Genomic DNA, 25,216 nt, shown 5'->3' with positions numbered 1-25,216 from the left:
CAGAACAGGAACCAGGCTCTGTACATTTTGGCTGAAGAGGAGAATGGAGGTGAGGGGTGGTGAGAAACAGCATGAGCCAGGGGGTCAGGAAGCTCTTTAAGGCTTGGGGCATCCTAGGACTCTTTGGTCTGGGAAGGACTCAGTCTCTGGATGAGTAAGATATGACCTGGAGTTCTCTAACAAGGTGGATGCCAAGCTAGGAATAGTCTTGGCATTGCTCAAAATCCACACCATTTAATAGAAATATAATGCAACACAGATATGTAATTTTATATTATCAAGTAGCTGCATTTTAAAAAGAAACAGGGAAAATTAATTTTGATGATATATTTTATTTAACCAATATATCCAAATATTATTTCAACATGTGACTTTGAGCACATTTCAAGTGCTCAAATGCTATATGTGGCTAGTGGCTACTAGACTGGACATCACAGCTCTAAACTATGCTAAATGCAGGAGAACACACTAACTACTTTGTGTCTTCAAGGTCACTAAAGGCTTTTGTTACTGTAGCATCTCAAATTATAGTTATTAGGATTGCAGTTTACAATGCCTTACATCCTAGGATTGAGTCTGGCCTCTACCTATTACTGTACTGAGTGAGTTACTTAATGTCTTTGAGTCTCAGTTTTCTCACCTGTTAAATGAACAAAAAATGTTCACCCATTGGGTTCATAGGAGGCACTCGTTAAATAGTGGCTCCCTTTACTGCCTTATTCCCTCAGCCATTACATCTGCTATCACTTTTTCTGAGGGAATTGTTTAGGGTCCAAGTCTCATCTATTGGTGGTTTTAATTCTTCTAACACAACTTTGCTACCTCTAATATCTACACTTACCACACTCAGACACCTGAGAAGGAGCAGATGTACCAACTCTGACCTCTTCCTTTTCCTCTTAATTCTTCTATAGGTGCAAAGTGGTCAAAAGGCCTGCTTTTCTGATTTGGTGGTGGCGTTTTTTATTTTTTCCTGTTCCTTATTGGTTCCTAGCACAAGTAACAGCACCCAAGAAATGGCCCAAGCCCTGAGCCCTTTGTTTAAATACAGAACTCAAAATAAAGCAGTTTCTTTCTTTCATGGAGTATGTTTATAATTGTCACCTTGAATTCTACAACCTATAGAAGACAGCAGTCTACTTCCCAGCTCCAGTTCCTATAGCACTTGGACTTAGAGAAACAGCAGGTCTATAGGTTGACTAAAACTTGCTATGTGTACTGTGGAGCATAATAAAACTGTATTCTTGATTTTTTCTGATCTTTCTTCCATAAACTGACATCACAGATAATATAGCATATCATTACCTGCTGTGTTAACCATAATGGTTTAATGCATGAGCAAGCTGTTTCTGCAATTAGGTTACAGGTTGAGCATCCCTTATCTGAAAATCTGAAATGCTCCAAAATCTAAAACTTTTTTTTTTTTTGAGACAGAGTCTCGCTTTAATGCCCAGGCTAGAGTGAGTGCCATGGCGTCAGCCTAGCTCACAGCAACCTCAAACTCCTGGGCTTGAGTGATCCTTCTGCCTCAGCCTCCCGAGTAGCTGGGACTACAGGCATGCGCCACCATGCCCGGCTAATTTTTTATATATATATCAGTTGGCCAATTAATTTCTTTCTATTTATAGTAGAGACGGGGTCTCGCTCTTGCTCAGGCTGGTTTTGAACTCCTGACCTTGAGCAATCCGCCCGCCTCGGCCTCCCAAGAGCTAGGATTACAGGCGTGAGCCACAGCGCCCGGCCTAAAACTTTTTGAGCGATGACATGACAACACAAGAGGAAAATTCTACACCTGACCTCACATGTCTGAACATAGTCAAGACACAGGCACACAACACAGTTTATTCAGCATCTCCAACGGAAAAATAAAATTACCTTCAGCATATGTGTATAAGTGTGTATGTCACCTAAATGAATTTTGTGTTGAGATTTGGGTCCCCTCCCCAAGATACCTTATTATATATATGCACTATTCCAAAATCTGAAATCTGAGACTCTTCTGGTCTGAAGCATTTCAGATATGGGATACTCAGGCTGAATGAGCTCCCTGGAGGCAGAGGTCAGACTTCAATGAAGGGTACACCTCCCAGGGTCACTGTATTCACCCCTGTATCTTCTACAGTGCTGTTGCACACAGCAGGGACTCAAGTGATAACTCTGTCATCACCTAATTGCACAGGGCAGGTTTTCCCGCCTGTAGAAACTAATCTGTAGAAACAAAGGAATTTAGATGCATGGACCAATAGTGACTGGAGTTCTCAGCAGGACCCATCAAATTCTGTAGCAAGCAGCATTCCCCTAACCTAAATTTGAACTTCAAAAATCCCATCTGAAGATAAAAATCTACCACCTAACCTACTACCAGCCCAGCCTTCGAGGCAACCACCCTGCATTTTTCCAGGCATGCAGGGTCACTGTTCAGCAATGGTTACTGGTCGAGGTGGCACAGGAAAGGCTCCATAACACTCACAACTCTTCACAGCCTAATTCCTCTTTCACAGATGATTTTGCTAGGAGTGAAAAGGGAGCCCAAATCACACAGCTGAATCATGGCCTGCCCTGCCCCCAGGTCTGTTTCTGGGCCCAGTGCCCTCTCCATGACACACACTCCCCATTATAAGGGGACAGACCTCCTTCGAGTGTCCTAGAGACTGAAAGTCCCCAAGATACCAGTGGTGATTCTCCAAATACAGACCTAAATATTGTAGCTGGGGAGTGGGAGGGGGCGGTTGGGCTCTGCCAGGCCCAGAGTGTGGGTAGACAGAGCTGTAGGTCCACCACCCCACCCCGCCACCACATCCTATGCTTACCACGATCACCACTTTGGGAGTGGGGCCCTTAACTTCCCGCTGTACGGCGCCAAACTTCTGGCTGTACATTTGCGAGTCCCCTCGGGATGGGGGCGGCGTTAGCCGCGCTTCCCCAACCGCGGCCACCTACGGGACCCGCTTCCGCGACGCAGAGGTCTGGTTGCCATGGTGCACCTCGCGGGGTGAGGGGCAGGCAGAGGTGGGTGGGCCGGGCGGAAGTCGGTCCCGTCACCATGGGGGCCACAGACGCCTGCACTCGCGACTTCCTCCTGCAGCAGAAAAGCGGAGTCTGCGCGGTCCTCACCCCGCCCCCGGCCAAAGCCCGCCGATCTCGCGCCCTTGCTCTAGAGTGCATCAGAATGGAAGAAAAAACCTCTGCCCCGGAGAGAAGTCGAAAGTCTAATTATAATTACAATTGACTTTGCTCTGTATACCCTGTAATCGGTCTAAAAGCATGAGAAAGTTAGAGGACATTTTGTGAGGAGGTCCAATTTTGTACCATCTCTAGGTTAATCTTAGCGATGATGGTAATCATCACAGGACCACCTTATTTGTGTAGCTCTTTAAAATCTGCAGGTATTTTCACACATACAACCTTTGAACCTCACAAATAACTTATAGGGTTGATGGAACAGCAGGTATTATTCTCATTTGACAACTAAGACAGTTAAGGCTCGGGGAGCCTAAGCGCCTTGTCAAACCACTCAACCAGTAATAATAAATTATTAATAAATTCTTCCTACTGCAATGGGTAGAAACCAGGGTTTAGATTCAGGATACTCTAAGATGGGAGCAGATCAAATGGATTGTTGGGGCAGTTGCATGGCCTGGTTGCGTATAATAAAGACCAAGAGTCTGAGTCGAGGGGTCACAGTGAACCAGGGTCAGTATGTGGATCAGAAGTCCAGGTTAATTGGTTCCTGAGAACCAGATCAGGGACCCTATAACGCACATGTGGAAACTAAAATTGTATTTCCAGTCAAGAGCAAGATGGTAGTTAATACCTAAAAGCCAATTAAAAATGACACTTTGGTACTCCATTGCTGAAGTGGGGGCGAGCATAGCACACAGAAAAAAATACCTACGCCAGACACTGATGTATAATAACCAAAGTACAACTAATGTGTATGCCCTCTTAAGGATGCAATTTACTGTAAATTAGCATTTCTTAATCATTTTGCAGTCCTCCCACTTCGGATTTTGTATGTGGTACGTTTCTAGCTTTTAATTCCATTTCCTGAATTGTTGGTTCAGCTTTTCAGCCACAAAATAATGTCTGTCTTCTCTCTTAATAATCTCTTTTAATAATTCTTATTTTGTCTTTTTTGTCCTATAATGATTCTTCTTTCAATTGCAGTTCGGTAAAATGCTCATTTTCATTTACAGCTAAGAGTTTACATAGCCTGAAACAAAAAAGAAAGAAATTAGGTGTCGTCTCAGTTCCCTGGACGGTGTCTCGAGTGGCGGTTCCTTGATCTTGAGTCTCACGGGAGCCTGGCCCGCGGGTTGGCGTGGGCGGAACCACCCAACAGCAAGCACAAAGCCCTAGGGGAGGACGCCAATGCTAACGCCAGCTGCCTGGAGCAGAGTTAAGGAAAAGCCGCTGTGACTCGGGGCCGCTTGTCAGGTACCCCAGAGATCGCGCAACCCAGAGGGTCCTGTCCGGATGAGTTCTCGGAAGCGAAAACCGACCCGGCTGCCCCCAGACATGTCAGCTCGTCACCCTTGGCAAGCTCTGTAATCTAACGCCAGTACGGTTTTGCACATCTTACCACCATTAGAAGACGGGCAGTGGGCTTCCCTCTGGCCCAGCCTAGGTACTGGTGTTTGCGCAGGACGCATGTGACGCTCAAGGGCGGCCAGGCCAGGCCAGGCATGGGAGGAGTGTCTCCAGGGCCCGGCCGGCGGGCCGCGGTCCGGAACGGCGGGCTCGCGCCCCGGCGCCCCCTGGCGGCCCCTCCAGAGATTGAAGGAACCTGGCCCAGGGCTGAGCATAGTGAGCCGTAGCCTTTAGCCAACCCTCCTGGGAGGCCCACAGAAGTGATCCCCCCCAAGGTCTTTGGACAGAAGTGACTTTTTTTTTTTTGAGACAGAGTCTCGCTTTGTTGCCCAGGCTAGAGTGAGTGCCGTGGCGTCAGCCTAGCTCACAGCAACCTCAAACTCCTGGGCTCAAGCAATCCCTCCGCCTCAGCCTCCCAAGTAGCTGGGACTACAGGCATGAGCCACCATGCCCGGCTAATTTTTTATATATATATTAGTTGGCCAATTAGTTTCTTTCTATTTATAGTAGAGACGGGGTCTCGCTCTTGCTCAGGCTGGTTTCGAACTCCCGACCTCGAGCAATCCGCCCGCCTCGGCCTCCCAGAGAGCTAGGATTACAGGCGTGAGCCACCGCGCCCGGCCTAGAAGTGACCTTTATCTTGCCACCCACTATCCCAGTTTCTCAGAGGCAGTTAACTGTTACCACCAAGACGCTCCCAAAAGAAACACTAAGCATATAAATCAGTAAATGGGACAATAAAAATCATTTAAAAATAATTTTAAAATAGAACAGTTTAGAGATAGAAACTAAAGTATTTCCAAGTATTCTCATTGTGCCCCAAACAAGGTTCACACAAGGGTTGTCCTCCTGATAGTTTCCTGAATTCTATATTTTCAGCATTAAATTCCATGATAAAGTTGGAAATCCATTCATTTGTAATACATATTGATGCATTTAATAAAATCGCATGGACCATATCTTTTTCATTTCTGTATCCCAGTATTAAGTACAAGTGCCTACCATGTGCCAGGTTCTCAATACTTGAATGAATGACACAAAAATAGCCAAGACCAGCAAGTTTTTTTCTGGGTGGACTTGACGGAATTTCTGTACTTGCTGGGATCACCATGAAATCTATGGTCTTCAGCTTTGCATTTTCAGCAATGTAGTTTTATCAAGTTATCCTCAGGTGAATAGTGAGACCTTTTGGGGGCTGATCCATGGCAAGGTGGCTTTGTAATGTGTCACCATGGCTAGGCTATATTTCCCAGAACTCCCTTCCCTGTATGCTTCCAGTTAAGACGGGCCACAGAGACAATTGCCTGATAATTGGTGGGCAGAAGTGAAGCAGCAGCATATTCTTTTTACACTTGGAAGGCTGGTGCAGGCGCACCAGGTGCCGTTGCAGTTCACGTGTGTTGTCATTTATCAGCTGGCTCACCTCGTTGGTGTGCGGCAGCAGTCAGGCCTGAAGCCAGGCCTACAGCTGCTCCATCTTCCCCAGGATCTTCCTTCAGCTTCTCTAATTCCTGGGCAGATGCATATTTAACTGTGAGGAAGGGCACCAGTATCTTCTGCAGGACACCCACATCATCGAAGCTGGAGGTGGTGAGAGACTGACATAGGTTCCAGGCCATCCTCGTGGGCTCCAGCTTGTGCTTGTGGGCTGTGCTGTGTCCTCGGTCTCCCACACTTTATATCCGTCTTCCCTTCCCGACTGCCTGCCCTGCAGACTTCAAGCTCCAGCATTAGATGCAAATATAACAGCCTTACAGAGACTGTTTAACCAGCTCCCACAATTGCATGAGGTCAAATCCCTATAATAAATCCTTTAAAATACATATATACATAATCTTTATCTTAGTGGTTCTGCTTTTTTGACTGAACCCTAATACACATGGAAAGTACATTCTTAACTCATGAGTCAAAATGCCAATCAAATATCACTTAGAACATCATTGTCAAAATCACCAGAATACTAGGGTTGGTTGGTTGGTTGGATCCTGGGGGGAAACAAAGCAGTATCAGATTATCCAGTCTTGATTAGGACTGAGCTAGGTAGGGTAAGGCAAAGGAAGGGGTAGAGGAGGGTGGCAGAGGGCTATATTTTATGAGTTAGAATTGGGAAATAGCTAATCCATATCTGAATTACCTAAAGCTGCAAGGGCTGGGACTAGGGTAAGGCAAGGGAGGCACACAGGGTACAAAATTTAAGGAGGCACTCACTCAGTCCTGGCCCTGTAAAGCTGGCTAAGTAACAAATTACAGGTCTAATCGTTTTGGCACTTTATGAATGAAGTTGGAGAAAGTGAGGTAGGGCTGAGCCAACACTGGCCCTTGGGCAGGACTCAAAGCAGGAATTCAGCCTCCTAGTAGACATTCGGGCTGAGGGAAGGAACCAGGCATATGGGTCATCAAAGGGCAGGAGATACATGTTAGGAAAGACAAGCCAAGCTGGCAGCTTTAGTTCCACAGACTGCCCTGGCTGAGGAAGGGGAGTCAGGGTAACAAGCAAAACGGACAGCAGTCAGTGAGGAGGGATACCCTTGAGGGTTTGAGGAATCTGATGCAGCACATGGGGCCTGCAGAAAACCCAGTTTCTGGATGAACAGATGCTCTGACAATAAGATGACCCTTTCCACATACAACCTTGGCACTCCCTAAACCATGCTAGAGACAGGAGTATAATGGATTTATTATAGTATTTATAGTAATCCATTGTGTGTTTTCAAGGTCACTGAAAACTCCTGTTACTATAATATTACACATTATTGCATACAGGATTACAGTTTACAGTTTAGTGGTTTAAAGAACATGGCCTTTACCTGGGTTTAAGTCTAGGCTCTACTAACATTTGACATTGGACAAATTAATTTGAGTCTCAGTTTTCCCATCTGCAAAAATGGGCAAAATCAATGTCTTCCTAAGAAGATTGTTTTGAGGATTAAATAAATGGGGTCCATAGGAGGAACACACCAAATAGCAGTTCCTTTCCTTTCCTCATTTTTTCACATTACATTTGCAATTACTGTCTCCCTGAGGAAATGTTTAGAGACACTACTAGGTCTCATCCAGAAGCCACTTAAATTATTTATACAGATGGCCCGTTTAGGTTGTTTTGTTGTGGCTTTAATTATATTCCCTTTCCCCACCCCAGCTCCCCCACCCGTAATATCCAACTTCTTATCACACTCAGGCTCTTGGGGAGGAGCAGATAAATGCACCAACTTTCTACTCTTTCTGTCTTCCTTTACCGCTTACTTCTTCTATAAGCTCAAAGTACTGTTAGGCCTGTTCCTCTGGTTTGGTGGTAGGTTTTTCGTCCTAGAGTTGATTCACACACAAGCCCTGGCAACCAATCTAGGGTCCAGCCCCCAGTAGATCAGTGTTGTCTCCCAAAAAGCCGGTCTGCAAATATCACCTTGAATCCTACAGTCTGCAGAAGCCTCCAGTCTACTGCTTTCTAGCTCCAGGTTTTTTAAGGTCCTTGGACCTAGAGAAGAGGGAGCAGGTGTGTACGTTGAATGAGGTTTGCTACATGCAAAATGGAGCATCACAAAATCATTTCCTATTCTGTATCCTCCATCCCATTTCCTCTTAATTATCCTTTATCTTTTCTCTGTCTCCTAGAAACTATCATTATAGAAAGCATAGCCCCTTCCCTGTTAACATATATTGCGTGCACAGTTACATTATAAGCTAAGGGTAGGGATCCTGTGTCTCCCGAAGGGTAAGCCTTCCAGGGCTCATTGTACTCACTGCTGGGTCTCCCAGACCACTGTCCACCCAGCAAGAGCTCAATCAGTACCTGCGTAATCACCTATGTATAGGTGGAAGGGTTTCTGGCCTGTCGGAATTGATTTGTAGGAGCAAAGGACTCCAGGTGCTTTGGCCAATAGTTTACATTGCCAGTGTGTGGGGCTGTGTGCAGGGCCCGTCAACATTCTGCAGGAGGCAGCATTCCCTTGTCCTCCTCCCACCATCCCAGTCCTTATAGGCACCTACCCTTCATCCTATGCCAGGCCTACAGGGACAGTTCTGCGCAGCAGCTGAAACAGTTAATAACCTCAACAGGCTCAAGAAAGGCTCAAGAGACCCAGCCCAAGCCCTTCCATGGAGGCTGCTCCAGGAAGTGCAGGATGAGCCGGAGATCACACAACTGTGTGTGGACTCAGCTCAGAGTCAGCTCAGGACTCAGATCTCCTGCCCACCCCACTGCCAGGCAAGACCACAACCATTTCTGGGACACATACTCCTCACTGTCAGGGAACACCCACCCAGTGGTCTCTCGGAGACTTCAAAGGCCTTCAAGACCGAAAATGATGATTCTCTGAATAAGAACTTACATATTAAATCCCCCATAGGATTTACTCAGGGAGATGGGGACCAGACTTTCCTTATCTTTCTTTATCATTCAAATTTCATCATAGGGCATCAAGTCCTCCTCCCTCCCACAAAGGAGAGCCCTAACCTGGGACACTATTGGGCTGGGTCTCAAGAGAAATTTCTAGGGTCCTGCACACATGCCTCTCAGGGACTGTGGTCAGCACAGTGGATGTGAAGCCTTTACCTCCCACTGAACTACCCCAAATTGCTGACTGTATTTTCAAAACCCAGGACCCACATCTGACCAGCACCCACCCTACCCCCATCCCTCACTGTGAGGGGCACACCTTGGCAACCAGACTGCTGTGTCCCGGAAGCGGGTTCCACCCAGGCTGAAAATCTCCGTGATCTAGGGAAGAATTAACATCATAGGTCAACATGCCCGGTGCAGCTAAGGCAGGGTCAGGGCAGAGTGGGACATCCCCAGCACTGACCACAGGTGTGCCAGCCCCTCCTGCCTCCTCCTCTGGGGCTGATTTGGAGGCAGAGTCATCCTTGTTCTCCTCTGCCTTGTCCTCCTCAGGGTCAGGTGGTTCTTGCTTCACAGGTGGCAGGCCTGGGTCTACTGCCTGGGAGCAGTGGGGAATAGGCAGCAGTTAGAAGGGCAGCCCTGAAGAAAGTCTCCATCAGCACAAACCATCACTGTGCTGATAAATCCCACTTCCACTACAGTACAGCACAGAAATGCCACCTCCCTGCCTACAAACCTTTCCCATTCCTCACCGATCTCCGTTTTTCTGTTAGCTGGGCAGCAAAGCAGGCAAAGCTAGTTGCCTGTGAAGTGGGGTGTCTGTTAGACAGACGGGGTAATTCTGCAGAAAGGCTGCAATATGCACATCTATCACTCTGCTCAAATAACCACCATCATGGCTCACCATCACTCCGCTTAAAGACCACCCTTTTATGGCACCAACAGAATGTCGATCACTGCCCCTACCTTGTTAGGGCAGCCAGGCACCAATACAGAAGAAGTCAGGGTGGCTGTGCCCGGTGTCCACTCTTCCTGGGCATCCGCCTTCTCTTGCTTCACCTGGGGTAAGGCCACAACCCAACTCAGGCCAGAGCACTGGGCCTCCTGCATGAGGGAGGATTGCAGCAGACTTGGTCTCAACTCCCTGGCATGAGGCTAGATGCGGCTGGGAAGGGCAGAGTAAGATGGGGCCCTCACCTGCAACAGGGCCTCTGTGGAAGCTGTGGCAGGACCTGGCACCTGCACGGGACTGCTTGCACCCTCCCGTAAAAACACAAGGTCAGTGCCAGGCGGAGGCAGCACAAAGCCACCACCTGCTTCCTGTTTCATTAAAGCCTGGGCACGGCCTGATTTAGTTGTGCGTGTTGCCAAGGGGTGCTTCAGAGTGGGGCCCAGGTGGGGCCTTCGAGCAGAGCTGGTCCTCTTTCGACGACGGTAGGGTGGGGGCGATCCTGCCCCATCTTCAGACTCTGACCAGACACTTGGTAGCAGCCGCTTCTGAGGAAAGATAGGGTGCTATGGCCGCCTGGTGCCATTACCAATCACATCCACCCTGCCATGCTCAACATGCCCACTAATCTCCCATTCGTCCCATCACAGAATCTGCTTACACGAGCCCTTTGTCATTGAGACTGCTAGTCTCCTGTTAGCAATGCCAGTGCCACCTAGACTTGTTTACCCCAGCACAATGTTTGCTAATCCTCATCCAAAACCACAGCCCCGCCCACCCACCTACCAGGCCCACCATTCCCAGGTACTGGGCATCTGGCCCCACCTATCCCGTCCACCTGACCCTTCCTGCCCCACCCACCATGGCAAACTGCAGGCATTGGCGCCAACGACACTTCTGGCGCTTCTGGTTGCTGCCCCCGAATTTGGGCTTGTCGCAGCAGAAGTCGCAGCGGCCACAGTCCATCCGCCGTAGGCAGGCTGCACAGGCCCCGCACTTGCGGTTCTGCCGGCGGTTCGTGTAGGGCTGCTGGGGTGGGGGGAATGGGTGGTGCTGTCACTAGGACTAGGAGAGGCCATCCGCAATGGCTATTCCAGTGCTGGTCCTGGTGCTCCTCTAGCCCCATCGGAGGGCACTACTTGCATACTAGTCTTAGCCTCTTGACTCCCCACAAGTCATACCTCAGCATTTGCTAGTGCAACATTGGCTGCTATCACTGTGGCCAGCTGGGCCTCGGTACCGTTAGGACTGTGGCTGCTCCATCCCAGGATCCATCGCTGTATCTGCTAGCACTCCACGAGCCACCAAAAATTTCCTCTGACCCCACCTCCAGCAGGATTTTGCTGGCCCTCGATTACCTCCCACCGCTGTGCCTGCTCTGTCTGTTCATTCTACGTGAAACTACATTCTACAGTCACTGTTTAGGCCGCTCCTCTATCAGCCCCATCATTGTGTCTGCTAGTCCTGCATTAGCCACCAGAGTGTTGGTGCATCTGATGTGGCACTGTCACTGCACCTGCTGAGCCATGTTAGTCCTCCCCCATCATCCGCTCATCCCATCCTAGGACCCATTACTGTGCCTTGCTGTTCCCCAGTAGGCCCATCACAGCATCTGCTTCTTTGGAGTTAATCAAGCGTCCTGGGAGAGTCTAGGCTTATCCAGGTAGGGCGGGGCCACTCACTAGCTCGTCCTCCTCTACACAGTAATAGATGAACTCGGCAGGTGGCGAGGGGGCCAGGGCTCTGGGATGCTGTAGAGGCAAATGGGGTGGAGTCAGGGCAGGTACTTGGCAAAGTTAGGGGTGAGCTTCCCCCCAACCCACTGGGGCCTCACCAGCTCTGTGGGCTCTGGGGGTTGTGATGGGGGAGGTGGAGGGAGTGGCTGGGCTCGGGATTGCCGCCGGGCAGCCTTCTTGGCGTCACAGCGTCCCCTGTGGCGGCCAAGTTTACCCTGGGAGAGAATAGAAAGGGTGGTTTGGGTTTGGTGGCACCAGGCAGAGATAAGATATCCCAAGATTACAGAAAGCATGCATGGGACAGGTAGGTAGAGGGTGGGGCAGAGCAGGGGGAGCCACAGCCAGGGGAGGGCAACATTGATATCGCCAATAGTGGCAATGGAGACAGTCACAAAGATGCTGGCAGACAGGGGCAGAGAAGTGAGGCCAGGGAGGTGAGCATAAGGTAAGGAAGAAAAGAAAAACATGAGGTGGGCAAGGCCAGGTTGGGAGGAAGCAGCAGCAGCAGCGAAAACTTTAACAGCAGAATGAGCTCTGCCCCCTTCTGCCTGACTTACCCGTAGGCAGCGTCGCTGGACACACTTCCACTGACGCCTGAGCCCAGGGCGGGGAGGGCGTAGGCAGATACGGCAACGGCCACAGTCCTCTTGGGTCTGACAGCCCCGGCATACTCCACACCCTCGGCTCTGTGTGTGTGTGTGGGGAGGGCCAGAGGCATGATGCAGGAGGCCAGGCCCACAAGGACCAGTGGCTGGGGTGAGCCTTGGGCCCTCCCCACCTGCCCGACTCACCCTTTCCACGATCCGGAGACAACGTCTCCGCTCACACTTGCAGAATAGCCCTGAGGCTACATCATGCGGCAGCTGCAAGAGGCAGGTGGAGCAGGCCCCACAGTCTTCAGTTACCTGGCATGCTGCACACTCCCCGCAGCCCACACGCTGCCAAGAATTGGGGGGACAAGGTCACAGACCCAGGCAGAGTGGCTCCAGAAGCACTGTCCCACCCGTGTCTACCGATCCTACATTAGCTCCCATCACCATGCCTTCTAGTCTCCCATTAGCTTCATCACTATATCTGATAATTACTGGTTAGCTGCCATCAATGAGGCCATTAGTATATCTACTGGTCCCCTGTTACCTTTATCACTGTCTACTGGCACTCCACTAATTCCCATTACGGTGTCTGCCAATCCACACTAGTTCTCTATAAAACAACTCTTACACCCTATGGCCCCATCACCATTTCTCCAGATCCTCTACTGGTCCCATCACATCCTGCTCCCACTGAAGAGTCATGAAAAGGACACAGCTTGTGTTTACCTTAAACATCCTCTGCTCCCGGTTGAAAGCAATTCTCTGTGCTGGCGGGGAGGAAGAGAGAAGGAGCAAGTGAAAAGGAAGCAACAGACACCTGACCTCACCACTGCCTCTGGCCTGACTTCCACCATTCAACCTCTACCCATGTCCAATACTTCCAAAATCCAACCTCGAACTATGTCAGTAGCCTCTGTCCTGACTCACCTCGGCAGTCCTTACACAATGTCTTGAGCCGTTGCCTTCTGGTACCATCGCCTGAGAAGCTGATTCCACAGTTCTCACAGCACCTGGGATGGAAAAGACAGGTGTGGAGCCCTGAGAGCACCAATCACAACCTTCACCCATTTGGCCCACCTTAGGCCAACACTCACCCAGGTGCAGGGAATGAAGCTGGGGCTGGGGCTGGGGCTGGAGCTGTGTCAGTGTCAGCCTTGGTCTCCTCCCTTGGGGCCTCCTTCCTGACCTCATTCTTCTGGGGTCCAACCTGATGTTTTTTAGTCTTGGCTGGCTTTGAAGGTTTCTTTCGCTTTTTGCTGGGGACGGCGGCCACAGACTGGGCCTGGAGATGAGAGTGAAGGCAAAAGGAATGTGAGTCAGTGGGTGCATGTTAGGAAGCACAGCCACCCGACTGGGCTCCCCATACTGTGAAGTACCTTGGGGACTGGATAGCTCAAGATGCCTTGTTTGAAGTCGAAGAGAGTGAGATCACATGTAGGGCCCAGGTATCGGGTCAGCTCAACTTTGCTTCGGATCCTGTCTCCTGTAGGGCTGGGAATGGACCAGGATAGGTAGAGCCAATGCCATTCCATCCCTACAACCCTTCCATAGGGCTGATGGGATATAAGAGGCAGCCTGGAATTGGCCTGTGAGCCCCGCCCCACCCAACTTACCCCTGAATAACAGGAGTATAAAATACAAATACCAAGCATGTGTACAAACATTAATAAACCACATAAATGTAAACAGACGTGAACATTTATAACATCATACTTGCGACACTGGAAATACTTTCCATAAGTAAAAATAAACACAAGTAGGGACACAAATATATTAAATAACATGTTAGTATGTTAACATTATGTACCAAGCACATAATCAAGAAAACTTATGACATCAGTATGTTTAAAAAACATATAAACAAATGAAACTGCATACATAATAGAGTATAAGTAATTGACGTTGGGAGACAATACTCCATGGGTCTCTTGCATGTCCTGACTGTCCTTTGTAAAAAAAAAAACTATCTTTCCAAGGATGTTTGTAAAGCAAGCCACCTTGGAAGATAAGAGATGGAGTCTCCTTCCAGAAAAACAACAAACCATACTTACTGTCCTAATATTATAGAAGATTTGATCCCCTAAGCTCAGGGTTCCATTCCTATGATACAACACAGTGTGTACAGGTGCTGTTTAGCCCTCTTCATGTCACACGGGAATTGGGATTCGAGGAACTGGTACAAAATGATGATATAGTCCCCCTTTATCTGCAGGGGATACATTCCAAGATGCCCAATGGAGGCCTGAAACCATGGAGGGTATACCCTATACAGTATATACAGTGCTTTTCAATCTGATTACTGAGACAGCTACTAAGTGACTAATGGATGGGATGCACATACAGCATGGATATGCTGGACAAGAAATGATTCACGTCCCAGGCAAGACTGAGCCAGACAGCGCAAGATTTCACCACGCTACTCAGAACGGCACGCAATTCAAAACTAATGAATTGCTTATTTCTGGAATTTTCCATTTAATATTTCAGATGGCAGTTGACTAGGTAACTGAAACTCAGGAGAGCAAAACCTCAGAAAGTGAAAACACAGATAAGGGAGGACTACCGTATTTTGGATCCTACTATTGTTGTAATAAACTGTCTTTCATCTCTGACCCAGGAGTCTCATGTCTCCTACCAGCATCCACAAAATTGTGACAAACTCACTATTATCTTGTCCTAATTGGGGTAGAATCTCAGATCCTTTATGATTTTTGACAATTGCACTTATAAGTTTTGAAAGTTTTACAGAAGTATGTAACTGTGAATAAATTATAACTAAATACAAAAAAATTAATTTTATTTATAACTTTACCATATTTATTGGGGAAACTGGCAACTTAGATACAAAAAGAACCACAACAAGTATAGAAAATTTAATACCTATATCACTAATGTATCCTAAAACACATGTTAATGTTAACAAACATCAATCTTAACATATTTATAGTTGATTTCCATTTCATGGTAGTTATGCTCTACGAAGTTGCCGTGAACACTAACTTAGTGAATACAGAACTATTGCTCCTAGGGGAAGTATGAGGTTAGGTTCCTGAGAGGCTCTGGTCACATTTTTGTAAACTGATCAATGAATAACTTTGTTTTACATGTGTTTCAGTTTAAAGACATCATATTTAATGTACATTTCTTACAAATAATTAATTGCATGGTCTTTGATTCAAAGCCAGAAACTTCAGAGGCCATTTGTGTTACATAGGTTTGTTTGGCAATGTTCTTATAAAACAAGCCAGTCTCATTGGCGTTGAAAACCAATCTTCTATATAACCCTTTCCTGTATAACACTTACCAGGTATTTTTTAAATTCTTCTGCAGACTCCTGATCTGTAGAACCTAATATTTTTCATGATGTGTCACCTTTTGAAATGTGCAAGCCAGCCAGCACCAGCTAAGTTTAATGTTTTCCTAACCCTGGGAAGCATGACTTTGGCTTTCCTTACAACAATGCTGTTCACTATGCTTTATCGGTCATTTCACAGATCCACAAATTTAGCTGCTTTCGCATCTTTTCCACACCTTCAAGTACTACAGATGCTATTTTTTGTACTTTGTGGAGCAGCCTCATGTACATACTGACAAACTTCCTTCTTCTTTTGGGGATGTAGCCATGGTTTTGATTCGTAGCACTGAATTTACAGCCAACAGCACTGTAACTCATGCCTGAATGAAGCTTATCTACCTTGCATTTTCTCTGTAACGCACATCACAGCCTTTTTACACTCAGAACACTAAACAACACTTCAGCCCTATGTTTGGGGATCATCTTAAACATCAAAATCACCAACAAAAAGCACAAAAATGCAAAAAACGAGATACTAAATAGACCACGAAAAGAACACCTGTTCATAGTATGAAACTTGAAACAAAAAAGCCGTATTCGAACTTGGCTTAGAACATGTGCACTGGGTCACAACTTTTCACAGCTCTATGCATGTTCTGGAATAACCACGAATGCACTGTCAGTACTGACTTGTAAGTTACAAATAAATTTTATTAAGTAGATGAATTTGTAAATACAAAAATCTGAGAATAACAAGGATTAACTGCACGTGCATAATTTTAACTCCATCCACAAATTTAACCACACTATTTGATTTCACCCTGTCCCTAACCAGGCTCAGCTCCACCCTTGCCTCTGCCCACAACCCACCCTGTACCTCTGGTAATAGGTGTCTGAGCGCCCGCAGGTGGCCCCTGACTTGCGAAAGACCTCACGGCGCTTCCAGCCAGGGCCCAGGGCTGGGCAGTCCAGCCAGTCCTCAGCCATTGAGGCCACACGAAGTAGCAGCAGCCTGCAAAAGTGGGAGAAGACGGTGCATGGGGGAAACTGAGGCTCTAGGAAGGGACAAACTGTGCCCGACGCTACACAAATCACTGATGTCTATTACTGCTTGCCCAAGACCTAGAGAAACCCCTCCCATTCCCACACTATTCTTGCCTGTTCTGGGCCCAGGAGCTTCTCATTCCTCCCCCTTTTTAACCTGGTAACCTCCACAGCTCTCATCTTCAACTTAAGGGTCCCTGTTCCTTATTCTCAGTATCCTGACCCCATCTTCAGATTGAGAGCCCATCATTTCACTCTACTGCCAACTCAGGAACCTTTCATTTTTCCAACTCATTCCTTCTTGTCTTTGACTTACAGGTCCCTATCCCTCCCCTATATTGCCCTAAGATCCCTGTACTCCCCATCCTCAGCCTAAGAGGCCATCATTCCTCTTGGCCTCAGTATTCTACTTCAGTGTTTTTACCTCCCATTCCTCCCCTTCCTTGACCCACAAGTTCCCAATCTCTTTCCTTTAGTGTTTTAACCATTCCATTCTTTCCCTGTCTGATGTCCTCTTATTCTACTACATCAGTGTTATAGCCTCAACTTCCTCTGTGTGAGAGCCTCCAACCCCTCCACATCCTTAGCCTGAGCAGCCCCATTCTTTCCATTCCTCTGCTAGAAGCCTCCCATGGATCCCCCTTCCCCAGCCCAACAGTTGCCTCACTTATTTTTCCTCTCCCTCAATGTTCTGACCCACAATTTCTCTCCAATCTCAAACCCAAAACCTCCCTGTGCCTCTCCTCTATGGCCAAAAAGGTCCCCACTTCTCCTCTTCAAAATTCTCACCCTACATTCTTCCTAATCAACCTGAGAGACCCTGATTTCTCCCCTTAGCATTGTGAACTCTCCCCATTCCTCTCCGTTCTTATTTCAGGATCATGCCATCCCTAACTGTCAGCGTTCTCATCTATTTCTCCTCATCCTCTATATGAACACAACCCTCGTCGCTCCCTTTCAGCATTCCAACGCCCCCATTTCTCTCTGTCATCAGTCTGAAGGACCTTCTTTTTCCCTCTCAGAGTTCTGAATCCCCGTTTCTCTCTCCTTAACTTCAGAGGCCCCGATGTCTCCCCTCAGCGTTCCGAGCTCTCCCATTCCTCTCCGTCTTAGTCCCAGGATCCCGACACTCCTACCTGTCAGCGTTCTAAGCCCCATCCCTTCCCGTCTTTCGCCTAAATCCCCCTATTCCTCCCTTTCAATATTCCGAAGCCGCCATTCCTCTCCCTCGTCGACCCGAGGGCCCTTCATTCCTCCTCGTCAGCGTTCTGAGCCTCAATTCCTCCCCATCCTATGCCTGAGTGCTCTCCCCTTCCAGCCCCACGGCTGTCTCACCAGCTCGGCACCAGGCCGGCAGCTTCCGCCTTTCTAGGCCCGTGGATTCATGGCGAGGGTCCCTCCTGTGCCTCCCGCCTTGCCCTACTCCCCTTCTTCCTCCTCCTCTGCCGCCTCCTCTGAAGCGGTAGCTGTCGCCTCCGCGGCTGTTCGTTGCTCCCGGAACCGGAAATCCACTGCTTGCCTCCCAGGCTCCGCCCCCGACGAAACACCTGCGCGCTAGCGTCTCGACGGCGCGCGCCCTTAGCGGGGACGCTCCCGCGCCTGCGTACTGACGTCCCACACTGGAGCGCGCCCACGGCCGGGACCCGCAGCGCCTGCGCTCCTCGCTTCCCCAGACGGCGCGTCCATCCCACGGGGCCTAGTTTGCACATGCGCTCTCCAGCCTCGCGCTAAAGGGGCGTGGACGTTAGGAGTTGAGCTTGCGCTCTCCGTTCCTTCTGGCCGTCTCCAGGAGTAACCCACAGGGGCGTCGCAAGGCTGGGGTTGCGCCTGCGCACTCCCTTGACCAGCCGAGACCCTCCTCTCCCACTCTTGCCCAGGTCGCGTCTGTGCTCGCTGCGAACATCTCCCATGAGTCTATAGTGTCTCTCGCTCTCCCCATCGAACAGATGGCGCGCGAAGGCGAGTTTTCGCTGCGCGGGCCCCGGTTGGCTCCGCGGACACGGGGAAGGGGGCGGGGCCGCGCCGCAGGTAAACAGAGGGCACCCTGCGAGGGCGTGTCCACGCCGCACAGGACTGCAGAACTGGAGTGAGCTCCTGTCGTATATGTGTCCCACAAGAGGGATTTGCAGGAAAGTGGGGACCTTGTGTCCATCGCTGAATATAACTCTGGTGTGGAGAGCATGAACACTCACAGGAATGGGAAGTCAGCCACACAGGGCAAGTGCTGAGTGTATACCCACTGTCCCAGAAAGAGAGGCTGAGGATACAGGACACTGGACGTCAGGTCATATCCCCACAGCCTAAGGGAGCACAGAGTGAGTGCTAACTATATATTTACAGCCTATGCATGCACTGCAGCCCCTTCGGAGTACAAGTGTGCCACCGCTCATCTTATGCAGAGTGGTTTGGGAAAACAGTTGCAACTGGAGCAAGTGTAGAGACCAGCAGAAGTTATCTTCCTTGGTTCTTCAAAATTTTATTAACAAAATCCAGGGAGGGAGGAAGCACGGGTGAGTAGACTCCACAGTCCCACCCCAGCACAGAAAATGGAGAAACAGAGGGAAATGTTGAGACTCTCTAGTAACAGTAGATGGCAAGTCAAATGGTGGATGGGCACAGAGAGAATTAAAGAAACATGAACAGATGAAGAAGGAACGGACACACGGGAGGCTCAGGGCAGCTTCCCCAACTGGAATGAAGGATGTGGAGGTGGTGTGGGCCGGTGAGGCTCAGCGGTCAGCACTGGAGCGCAGGTCGGTAGTGAGTGGGTCGTGCTGGATTGTTTGGTGCAGCATCAGGGCCAGTAATCCTGCACGGTTTGTCATGGCTGTACGCACATTGCGCTCCTGCTCAAACAGCTCATCCAGCTTGTACCACTGCCAAAAGGAGTGGAAGGTGCCATGAGAAAGGGGCTCCTGAAGCCCCCACCTGACTGACCCTGGCTACGTCCAGCATCAAAACCTACCACACGCACACGCTCCAAGTCCACTTCAGCACGCCGAAGCTTCTCCCAGCAGTAATGGCGATTGCACTGGCGCTTGGGCAGGCGGCAGAAGTCACCTGTAAGCTCAAAGACATCACGTACAAGGGGGCACCCGCACACCTCATCGGCTGGCACCTGCAGGGAAACCAGTAAAGAGAATGAACAAAAGTGGTGAGGGAGGAGAACAGAAATAGGTGCTCAGGGAGGGAGAAGGGAAGGAGAGGAGAGTGAAGAGGCATGGAAAATACAAGGAATGAAAGATAAAGAAGCAAGGAAAGGGGGAGGAATAGGAGGTGATGAGATAGAAAAAGGGAAAGCAACAAAGGGTGAGGAAGCAGGGAAAATAAGAAAAATGAAAGTGATCAAGTAGGAAAAAGAGAAGGAAGGAGGGGAGGTGAGGAAGGAAAGGATGAATGTTGGATAGAAAGGAGGGCCAGAGTCGGGGGAGTTAAGGAAAAATCTTACTTTGGGGTCCCGTGAGTGCTCAGGGCACAGCACCTGGAGCCGCTTGCAGTATGTTTTGCTCTGAGGATTGTAGACATCACAGAAGAGTCGTGTGGCCCTGGGGGTTTGGAGTAGAGAGAGGGTAGTGGAGGGAGAGAAGGAAGGAGGCCCTCTTATCCTTGCCCACGCCCATATTCTGCCCCAGCTCCATACACACTCCACTTCTGACCCCAGCCTTAACTCCCCTAACTCTGCATGGCACCCTCACTTACCCTTCAATGCGTGTGGGGTACATGGACCCAAAGGACGTCTGGCTCTCATACTGGAGGGATGAGCATAAATGGAGGGAACTGTGGATGTGTGCTGCACACTGGCCCAAGACACCACCCGGACAACAATCTGTCCCCCACTAGCCCACTGATATTCCCACACCATCCACCCCCTTAGGCTGACACCCTGACCTTGGCATAGCAGCGCTCCATGTGGCGCAAGGCAACACGTGGGTTGATGGGGTGCCCGCAGGAGACGCAGAAGATCTGCAAGTCTGTGTCATCACTGTCACCCTCGTTGCTCTGTATGGGATGGAAGGAGCGATGAGGCCAGGAGGGACCGCGTGCTGGACCTTGCTCTGCCATGCCCCTGCTTGCTCACCTCCTCATCCTCACGCACAGCCTGCTGCTTGGCACGAAGAATGATGGCCTCAAGTTCGTGGAATCGGCGCTCCATTTCCTGAAGGCGGGTGCGGGCACTCTGCTGCTCACGACGAATGCGTTCAAGCAGCTTCTTGCCATGCTCTTCAGCAATGCAGGGGCTCTGCTGCCACTGCTGGATGCGTTGGGGGAGGATCTCGTAGATGCGGCTGCAGGGAGACAGTGGATATGGTGCAGGCAGGGAAGGTGGCAAGCAACAAGATAAGTAAGCGGGGTGATCTAAGGATGGCAAATGGATGTGTGACTAAATGGTGAAAGGATAAGTAAATAGGTGGCTGAATGGTGGCTGAATGAGCAAGTGGACAGATGGGAGCACATGGATGGGTGAGTGGGTAGATAGATACATATGTATTTGGTTGACTGAATGGTGAATAGGTGATTGACTGGTAGACATACAGACAGCTCTGCCCTACCCTGTACTTCCTGACTCCCTTGAACCCCCAGGAGTGACTCACTTGGCTGCCAGCTTCATGCCGCAGTCATCTGAGCAATACTTAGAGCTGGGCTGGGCAGGGCGCACACAGCCGGGCCCCAGGCACTGTGGCAGCGATGCAGGGTCCTTGACATCGGCCCTCTCTGGGTGTTTCCATTTGTCCTTGTGCTTCTGTTTTTGCCGATGCCGCTTGTATCTCTCCTCTTTCTACGGGACAAGACAGGTCAGGTCAAGGTGGAGTGGAAGGCAGCTCCAAACTTATCTCCCCCTCCATTCCAGCCCTTTCTGGCTCTTGCCCCATTCAGCCCCTGACCTCCACCTCTCCCTCTCCACCCATCCTCTGCCTTCCCATACCCATTTTACCCTCTCCATCACCTTCTTCTCAGACTTCTTCTCCCGCCGCTTCACATGCTTCACTTTCACTGCCCTCTTCCGTAAGGCGGGGTCCAGGAATGGGGACTCTTCTGTGTCACTCATCCAGGGCTGCAAGCAGGGCATGCACTGACCCACGAGCCCCACTCGTGACACCCACCACCTACTCATTTCCCAAATCAGCCTTCCATACCCTGCCTCCTCTCTTCTCATTAGGGATACTCTCTGCTTCTGTAACCTCCACCCTTCTACCATGGGATACTCCTGCCTGCTCACCAAGCCATGGTCATCAAAGGCCCCTGCACAGAAGTCCTGGTACAAGTCAGGATCCAGTGGTAGGTCCTCATCAGAGAGTGGCTCAGGCGTGGCCGTAGCCTCAGGTGGCTCCTTGACTGCTGATGATGCCACTGCCCCCTCATCTTCACGAATGCGCCCCAGCTTCTGTGATGGCTGTGGCTGCTGTTGGGTGGGCAGTGGCCGGCGGGGCCTTGGCAGGGACTCTGAGGGTGTCACCGGCGAGAGCTGCGGGGCAGAATCTCAGGACTGGCCCTGACCGCCCTGCCCGCATGCCCCGCCCCGCCCTGGGGGGCTGGACTCACCGAGGAAGGGAAGTACTTGTACGATTCCTGTGCCGGCAGGAGGAAGGCCCAGGTCAGCCCCAGGTGAATGGAGGGTGGCCTTGCCCTAGCCCTGCCCACCTGGCCTTGCCTCCTCAGACACACCTGCCCCCTACCCCTCACCACCAGGACATGCTCAGCCCTGCCTGATCTGCACTAACATGCCTGACCACCCAGAAATACTTGGTCCCACCCAAGGTTGGGGATTCTCCTGCCAGCCCAGCATACCTGGTCATGCCCCATTCATCGGGACATGACAACCCCTTCCCACTTATCTGGATATAGTCAAGCCCCACTGCACCTGGCCAATTCATGCCTAGCCTTAACCAGCCCTTCATGGACTGCCCCCCTTCCTGATACTACCCAGCTCTGCCCATGCTCACCCGGGCCCGTAGCTGGCACTGGCGTAGCCGGCACTTCTGCCGGATCTTGTTGGGGCCCCCAAATTTCTTCATGTCCCGACAGAAGTCACAGTGGCCACAGTCCTCAGTACGCCGGCATGCTTCACACTCGCCACACATGCGGGCTGACCGTTTGATCTGTTGCTGCTGCTGGTGATGCTGGAGAAAAGTACCCAGAACAGAAATCAGGGACCCAGGGAGAGCCCAAAATGGGACCACTTTATACATCCCAATCACTACAGCCACTCACCTGGCTGGGTGTCACCACCAAGGGCTGTGGAGAGGATTTATGGGGCGAAGCAGAGCCCCGAGCAAGCATGGCCCCAACCCCTGTCCCTGACCCCGCCCGGCGCTGCAGGTCAGGATCTGAGACAGGCCTCTTGCGCCCTCCACCCTCATCCCGGGGCTCACTGCTGTCCCGCTCATTGCCATCCCGCTCTCGTGACTTCTTGTGCCGATAGCGTATTTCCAACTTGGGATCTTTCTCTGTGGGGCAGAGAATAGGGCCAAGGTAGGTGAGGAGTGGCAGGCCTAAATGGTCCCAGAACCTCTTTTTCCTCTTATCTTACTGTTCCAACCACCCCCTGACCCCCTTGCTCAAGGGCAGAGCTAACCCTTCCTGTGGGATCCTCTGTTACCTCTAACAATGGAGTCCACATTCTAGCTCACCAGACCAACAATCACTCTGCCCACAGACATATATCACTACTCCCCTGACCACCCTATTATGGCTTCTCCTCCTCCCACCTGCCTTCCCTGTCCATCCCTCCCCCCTCACCTCGGCACTCCCGACAGTACCACTCCCGGATGGCCTTGGCCATCTTCTCAGTGATCCGGATGCAATCCCCATGGAACCACTCATTGCAGTTGTCACACCCGCTGTAAAGGATGGAGCAGGTGGTGAAGATGTGAGGGGCATGCCCCACTAGCTTCACCCAAACTTGCCAGGTGTCACCCAGGCCCCCCGTCCACCTCTCCCTGGCTCACATCATAAAGCAGTTGATGTCGGGTTTGCGGCAGATGCAGTAGATGGGTGCGTTCTCCCCATTCTCCGACTTGCTGTCCTCCCCAGCATCTGGAGGCTCTGGGTCTGAACCATCTCCCTCCTGTGAGACACCCCATAGTGGCAGCTCATCTCTCCATTACAGCTCCATCAGGGTTCAGCACAGACTCACACACTGCCTGTAGACTCCTCTTCAGGGCTCCCCATAAATCTATCCTCCACAGAGCCCATCACTCACCTCTGTTATCCCCTTACTCAGCTTATAACTCTCCATCGCTCTGGCCCGGACCTCCCATCACTCACCGCCGACACCCAGTCACTACCCGCACTCCCATACGGCTCACACAAACACTCTACCACTCACCACATACTGCCCCATCGCGGCTCCTCACAGACCCCGAGCGGGGTTCCCGCCGACCCCGCAGCCTTCATTCCGCAGCCTTCCCGCCACGGGGCGCCACAGCTCCCAGCCCCACCCCCCGGCCCACCCCTGGCCACTGTAGTCCCCGATCCCCTGAGGGAATCCTCATCCCGCTCACTGCAGACCGCCCAATACGGCTTTTCACAAACCGCGTATCCTTCTGCCCACAGAACTCCCCATTACAGTTTTCCCCAAAATGCCACCCGGAGTCCCCACGAAACTTCTATTGCGGACTCCATAATGGCCCATCACAGAACTCCGAGGTGGTTCACCACAGACCCCACCATTCTGCCCCCAGCCTCCGGCTTCGGCTCACCACAGACCCCCGAGCGTCTGTCACTAGACCCCACTGTTCCCAGCCCTACAGACCTCCAACGCCAAAGCCTTCCCCGGACTCCGTACTCACCATATCCCCGCTGTCGGCGAACTCCCTCGCGCCCCACGCCAGAGACTCGTGAATCTTCTCAGACCACTCCGCGGCGTCCGCGGCGGTTGCAAAGGCGCCCACTACTTCCGCTCCAGGTCACGCCTCCCAGGCACCGTACTCCTATTGCGCAGGCTCCGTGCGTCGACTCCGCAGCAAACAAGCAGGTCGCTCCCCTAGAGCCCCCGAAGGTGCTTCAGGCGCCGCCATCTTGATTGTCGAGTCCGTATGGTGGCCGAATCCATACGTTCGCCAGGAACATGGCCGCGCCTGTACACAGCTTTCTGAGGGCGCCGCCACCTTGTCAGTAGAGCCCTTACGGTGACGCTTGTACGGCCTCGAAGTTACAGGCAACATGGCTGCACCTAGTGCATTACTTCCTCGCAGATGCCGTTATCGTGGAATTTGATTCCGTGAGGGAGCCGAGGCCGTACGATCCCAGGCGACACATGGCAGCGTCCTAGTCGCGCCTTCCACATGGGCGTCGCCATCTTGGAAGTCTATTCCGTACATGGGCCAATTGTCCTCCAGAGAGGTTCACGCGGAAAACGGCCGCTCCCGAAACATTACCTGGATCAAATCTCATTCATTATTCCATTCAATCACTTTTCCCTTACATATGTGTTAATGGGGCGCCAGCAGTCTGTGTGCTTTGCGCCATGTGAAGGAAACCAGTCCCCGTTGTGCCCCGACTTCACCTGCCACCACTCTTTCCGACTCTCCTGTCCGTTTCTCAGCCGGACCTGGCACTGTTCAGCTATTATTTATTTTATTTTTATTTAAAGACAATTCTTAAACTAATTTCAAAATTTAGTTCTGTAAGCTGCATAATAAACCTAACAGTATAGCACCGTTTACTTCT

General features: G+C 50.6%; 3 protein-coding genes across 37 annotated transcripts in view; all 3 read right to left on the bottom strand.

The window, feature by feature from the left end:
* CFAP53 (cilia and flagella associated protein 53) overlaps positions 1-3,819 on the bottom strand; it is a 33,900-nt gene extending 30,081 nt beyond the window's left edge. The window contains exon 1 of the mRNA XM_012769880.3: positions 2,811-3,819. Coding sequence (XP_012625334.1) covers positions 2,811-2,879 — 69 coding nt within the window. The 5' untranslated portion in view covers positions 2,880-3,819. The remainder of the gene's footprint in view (positions 1-2,810) is intronic.
* Positions 3,820-3,933: 114 nt separating this feature from the next.
* Positions 3,934-18,053, bottom strand: MBD1 (methyl-CpG binding domain protein 1). 33 transcript variants are annotated; one of them, XM_012769872.3, is made up of 17 exons: positions 17,882-18,053; positions 16,380-16,514; positions 13,584-13,698; positions 13,302-13,489; positions 13,135-13,217; positions 12,934-12,974; positions 12,406-12,552; positions 12,172-12,300; positions 11,713-11,829; positions 11,561-11,629; positions 10,740-10,907; positions 10,127-10,426; positions 9,896-10,033; positions 9,393-9,527; positions 9,246-9,307; positions 7,994-8,065; positions 5,335-6,305 (listed from the first exon to the last, which is right to left on the bottom strand). In XM_012769872.3, exons 2-16 carry the CDS (start codon positions 16,487-16,489, stop codon positions 8,026-8,028), a joined length of 1,842 nt encoding a protein of 613 aa, XP_012625326.2. In that variant the 5' UTR covers positions 16,490-16,514; positions 17,882-18,053; the 3' UTR covers positions 5,335-6,305; positions 7,994-8,025. The 33 variants fall into 33 exon arrangements, with proteins under 33 accessions (XP_020137693.2, XP_012625318.2, XP_012625326.2 ...); XM_075993874.1 differs by having other exon boundaries at positions 5,335-6,298; XM_075993877.1 differs by having other exon boundaries at positions 9,896-9,988.
* A 944-nt stretch (positions 18,054-18,997) lies between these two features.
* CXXC1 (CXXC finger protein 1) lies at positions 18,998-24,747 on the bottom strand. Of its 3 annotated transcripts, none has more exons than XM_012769846.2 (15): positions 24,337-24,747; positions 23,494-23,612; positions 23,285-23,385; positions 22,757-22,992; positions 22,489-22,665; positions 22,088-22,114; positions 21,765-22,010; positions 21,480-21,599; positions 21,139-21,323; positions 20,625-20,832; positions 20,435-20,545; positions 20,246-20,295; positions 19,995-20,091; positions 19,512-19,664; positions 18,998-19,422 (listed from the first exon to the last, which is right to left on the bottom strand). In XM_012769846.2, the coding sequence occupies exons 1-15, from the start codon at positions 24,337-24,339 to the stop codon at positions 19,276-19,278; spliced, it is 1,980 nt and encodes a 659-aa protein (XP_012625300.1). In that variant the 5' UTR covers positions 24,340-24,747; the 3' UTR covers positions 18,998-19,275. The 3 variants fall into 3 exon arrangements, with proteins under 3 accessions (XP_012625300.1, XP_012625301.1, XP_012625302.1); XM_012769847.2 differs by having other exon boundaries at positions 21,492-21,599; positions 24,337-24,744; XM_012769848.3 differs by lacking the exon at positions 22,088-22,114.
* Positions 24,748-25,216: the final 469 nt, after the last annotated feature.

This window comes from Microcebus murinus, chromosome 17, assembly GCF_040939455.1.
Source record: "Microcebus murinus isolate Inina chromosome 17, M.murinus_Inina_mat1.0, whole genome shotgun sequence".
Lineage (NCBI taxonomy): Eukaryota > Metazoa > Chordata > Mammalia > Primates > Cheirogaleidae > Microcebus > Microcebus murinus.
The sequence above is the reverse complement of the archived record's forward strand: the minus strand, read 5'-3'. Positions and strand labels throughout refer to the sequence as shown.

Bases quoted from the DNA above. Each gene is read 5' to 3' on its own strand.
- CXXC1 (XM_012769846.2), bottom strand. The intron at 22,993-23,284 runs GTGAGGGGGGAG...TCTGCCCCACAG, and splicing joins GTACTGTCGGGAGTGCCGAG to AGAAAGATCCCAAGTTGGAA. The intron at 19,423-19,511 runs GTAGGTTTTGAT...TCCTTTTGGCAG, and splicing joins ACTTGGAGCGTGTGCGTGTG to TGGTACAAGCTGGATGAGCT.
- MBD1 (XM_012769851.3), bottom strand. From the start codon at position 16,489: ATGGCTGAGGACTGGCTGGACTGCCCAGCCCTGGGCCCTGGCTGGAAG. The intron at 9,308-9,392 runs GTCAGTGCTGGG...ATTCTTCCCTAG, and splicing joins GAGGGGCTGGCACACCTGTG to ATCACGGAGATTTTCAGCCT. The intron at 6,306-9,245 runs GTGTGCCCCTCA...TGGAGCTTGAAG, and splicing joins ACAGCAGTCTGGTTGCCAAG to TCTGCAGGGCAGGCAGTCGG.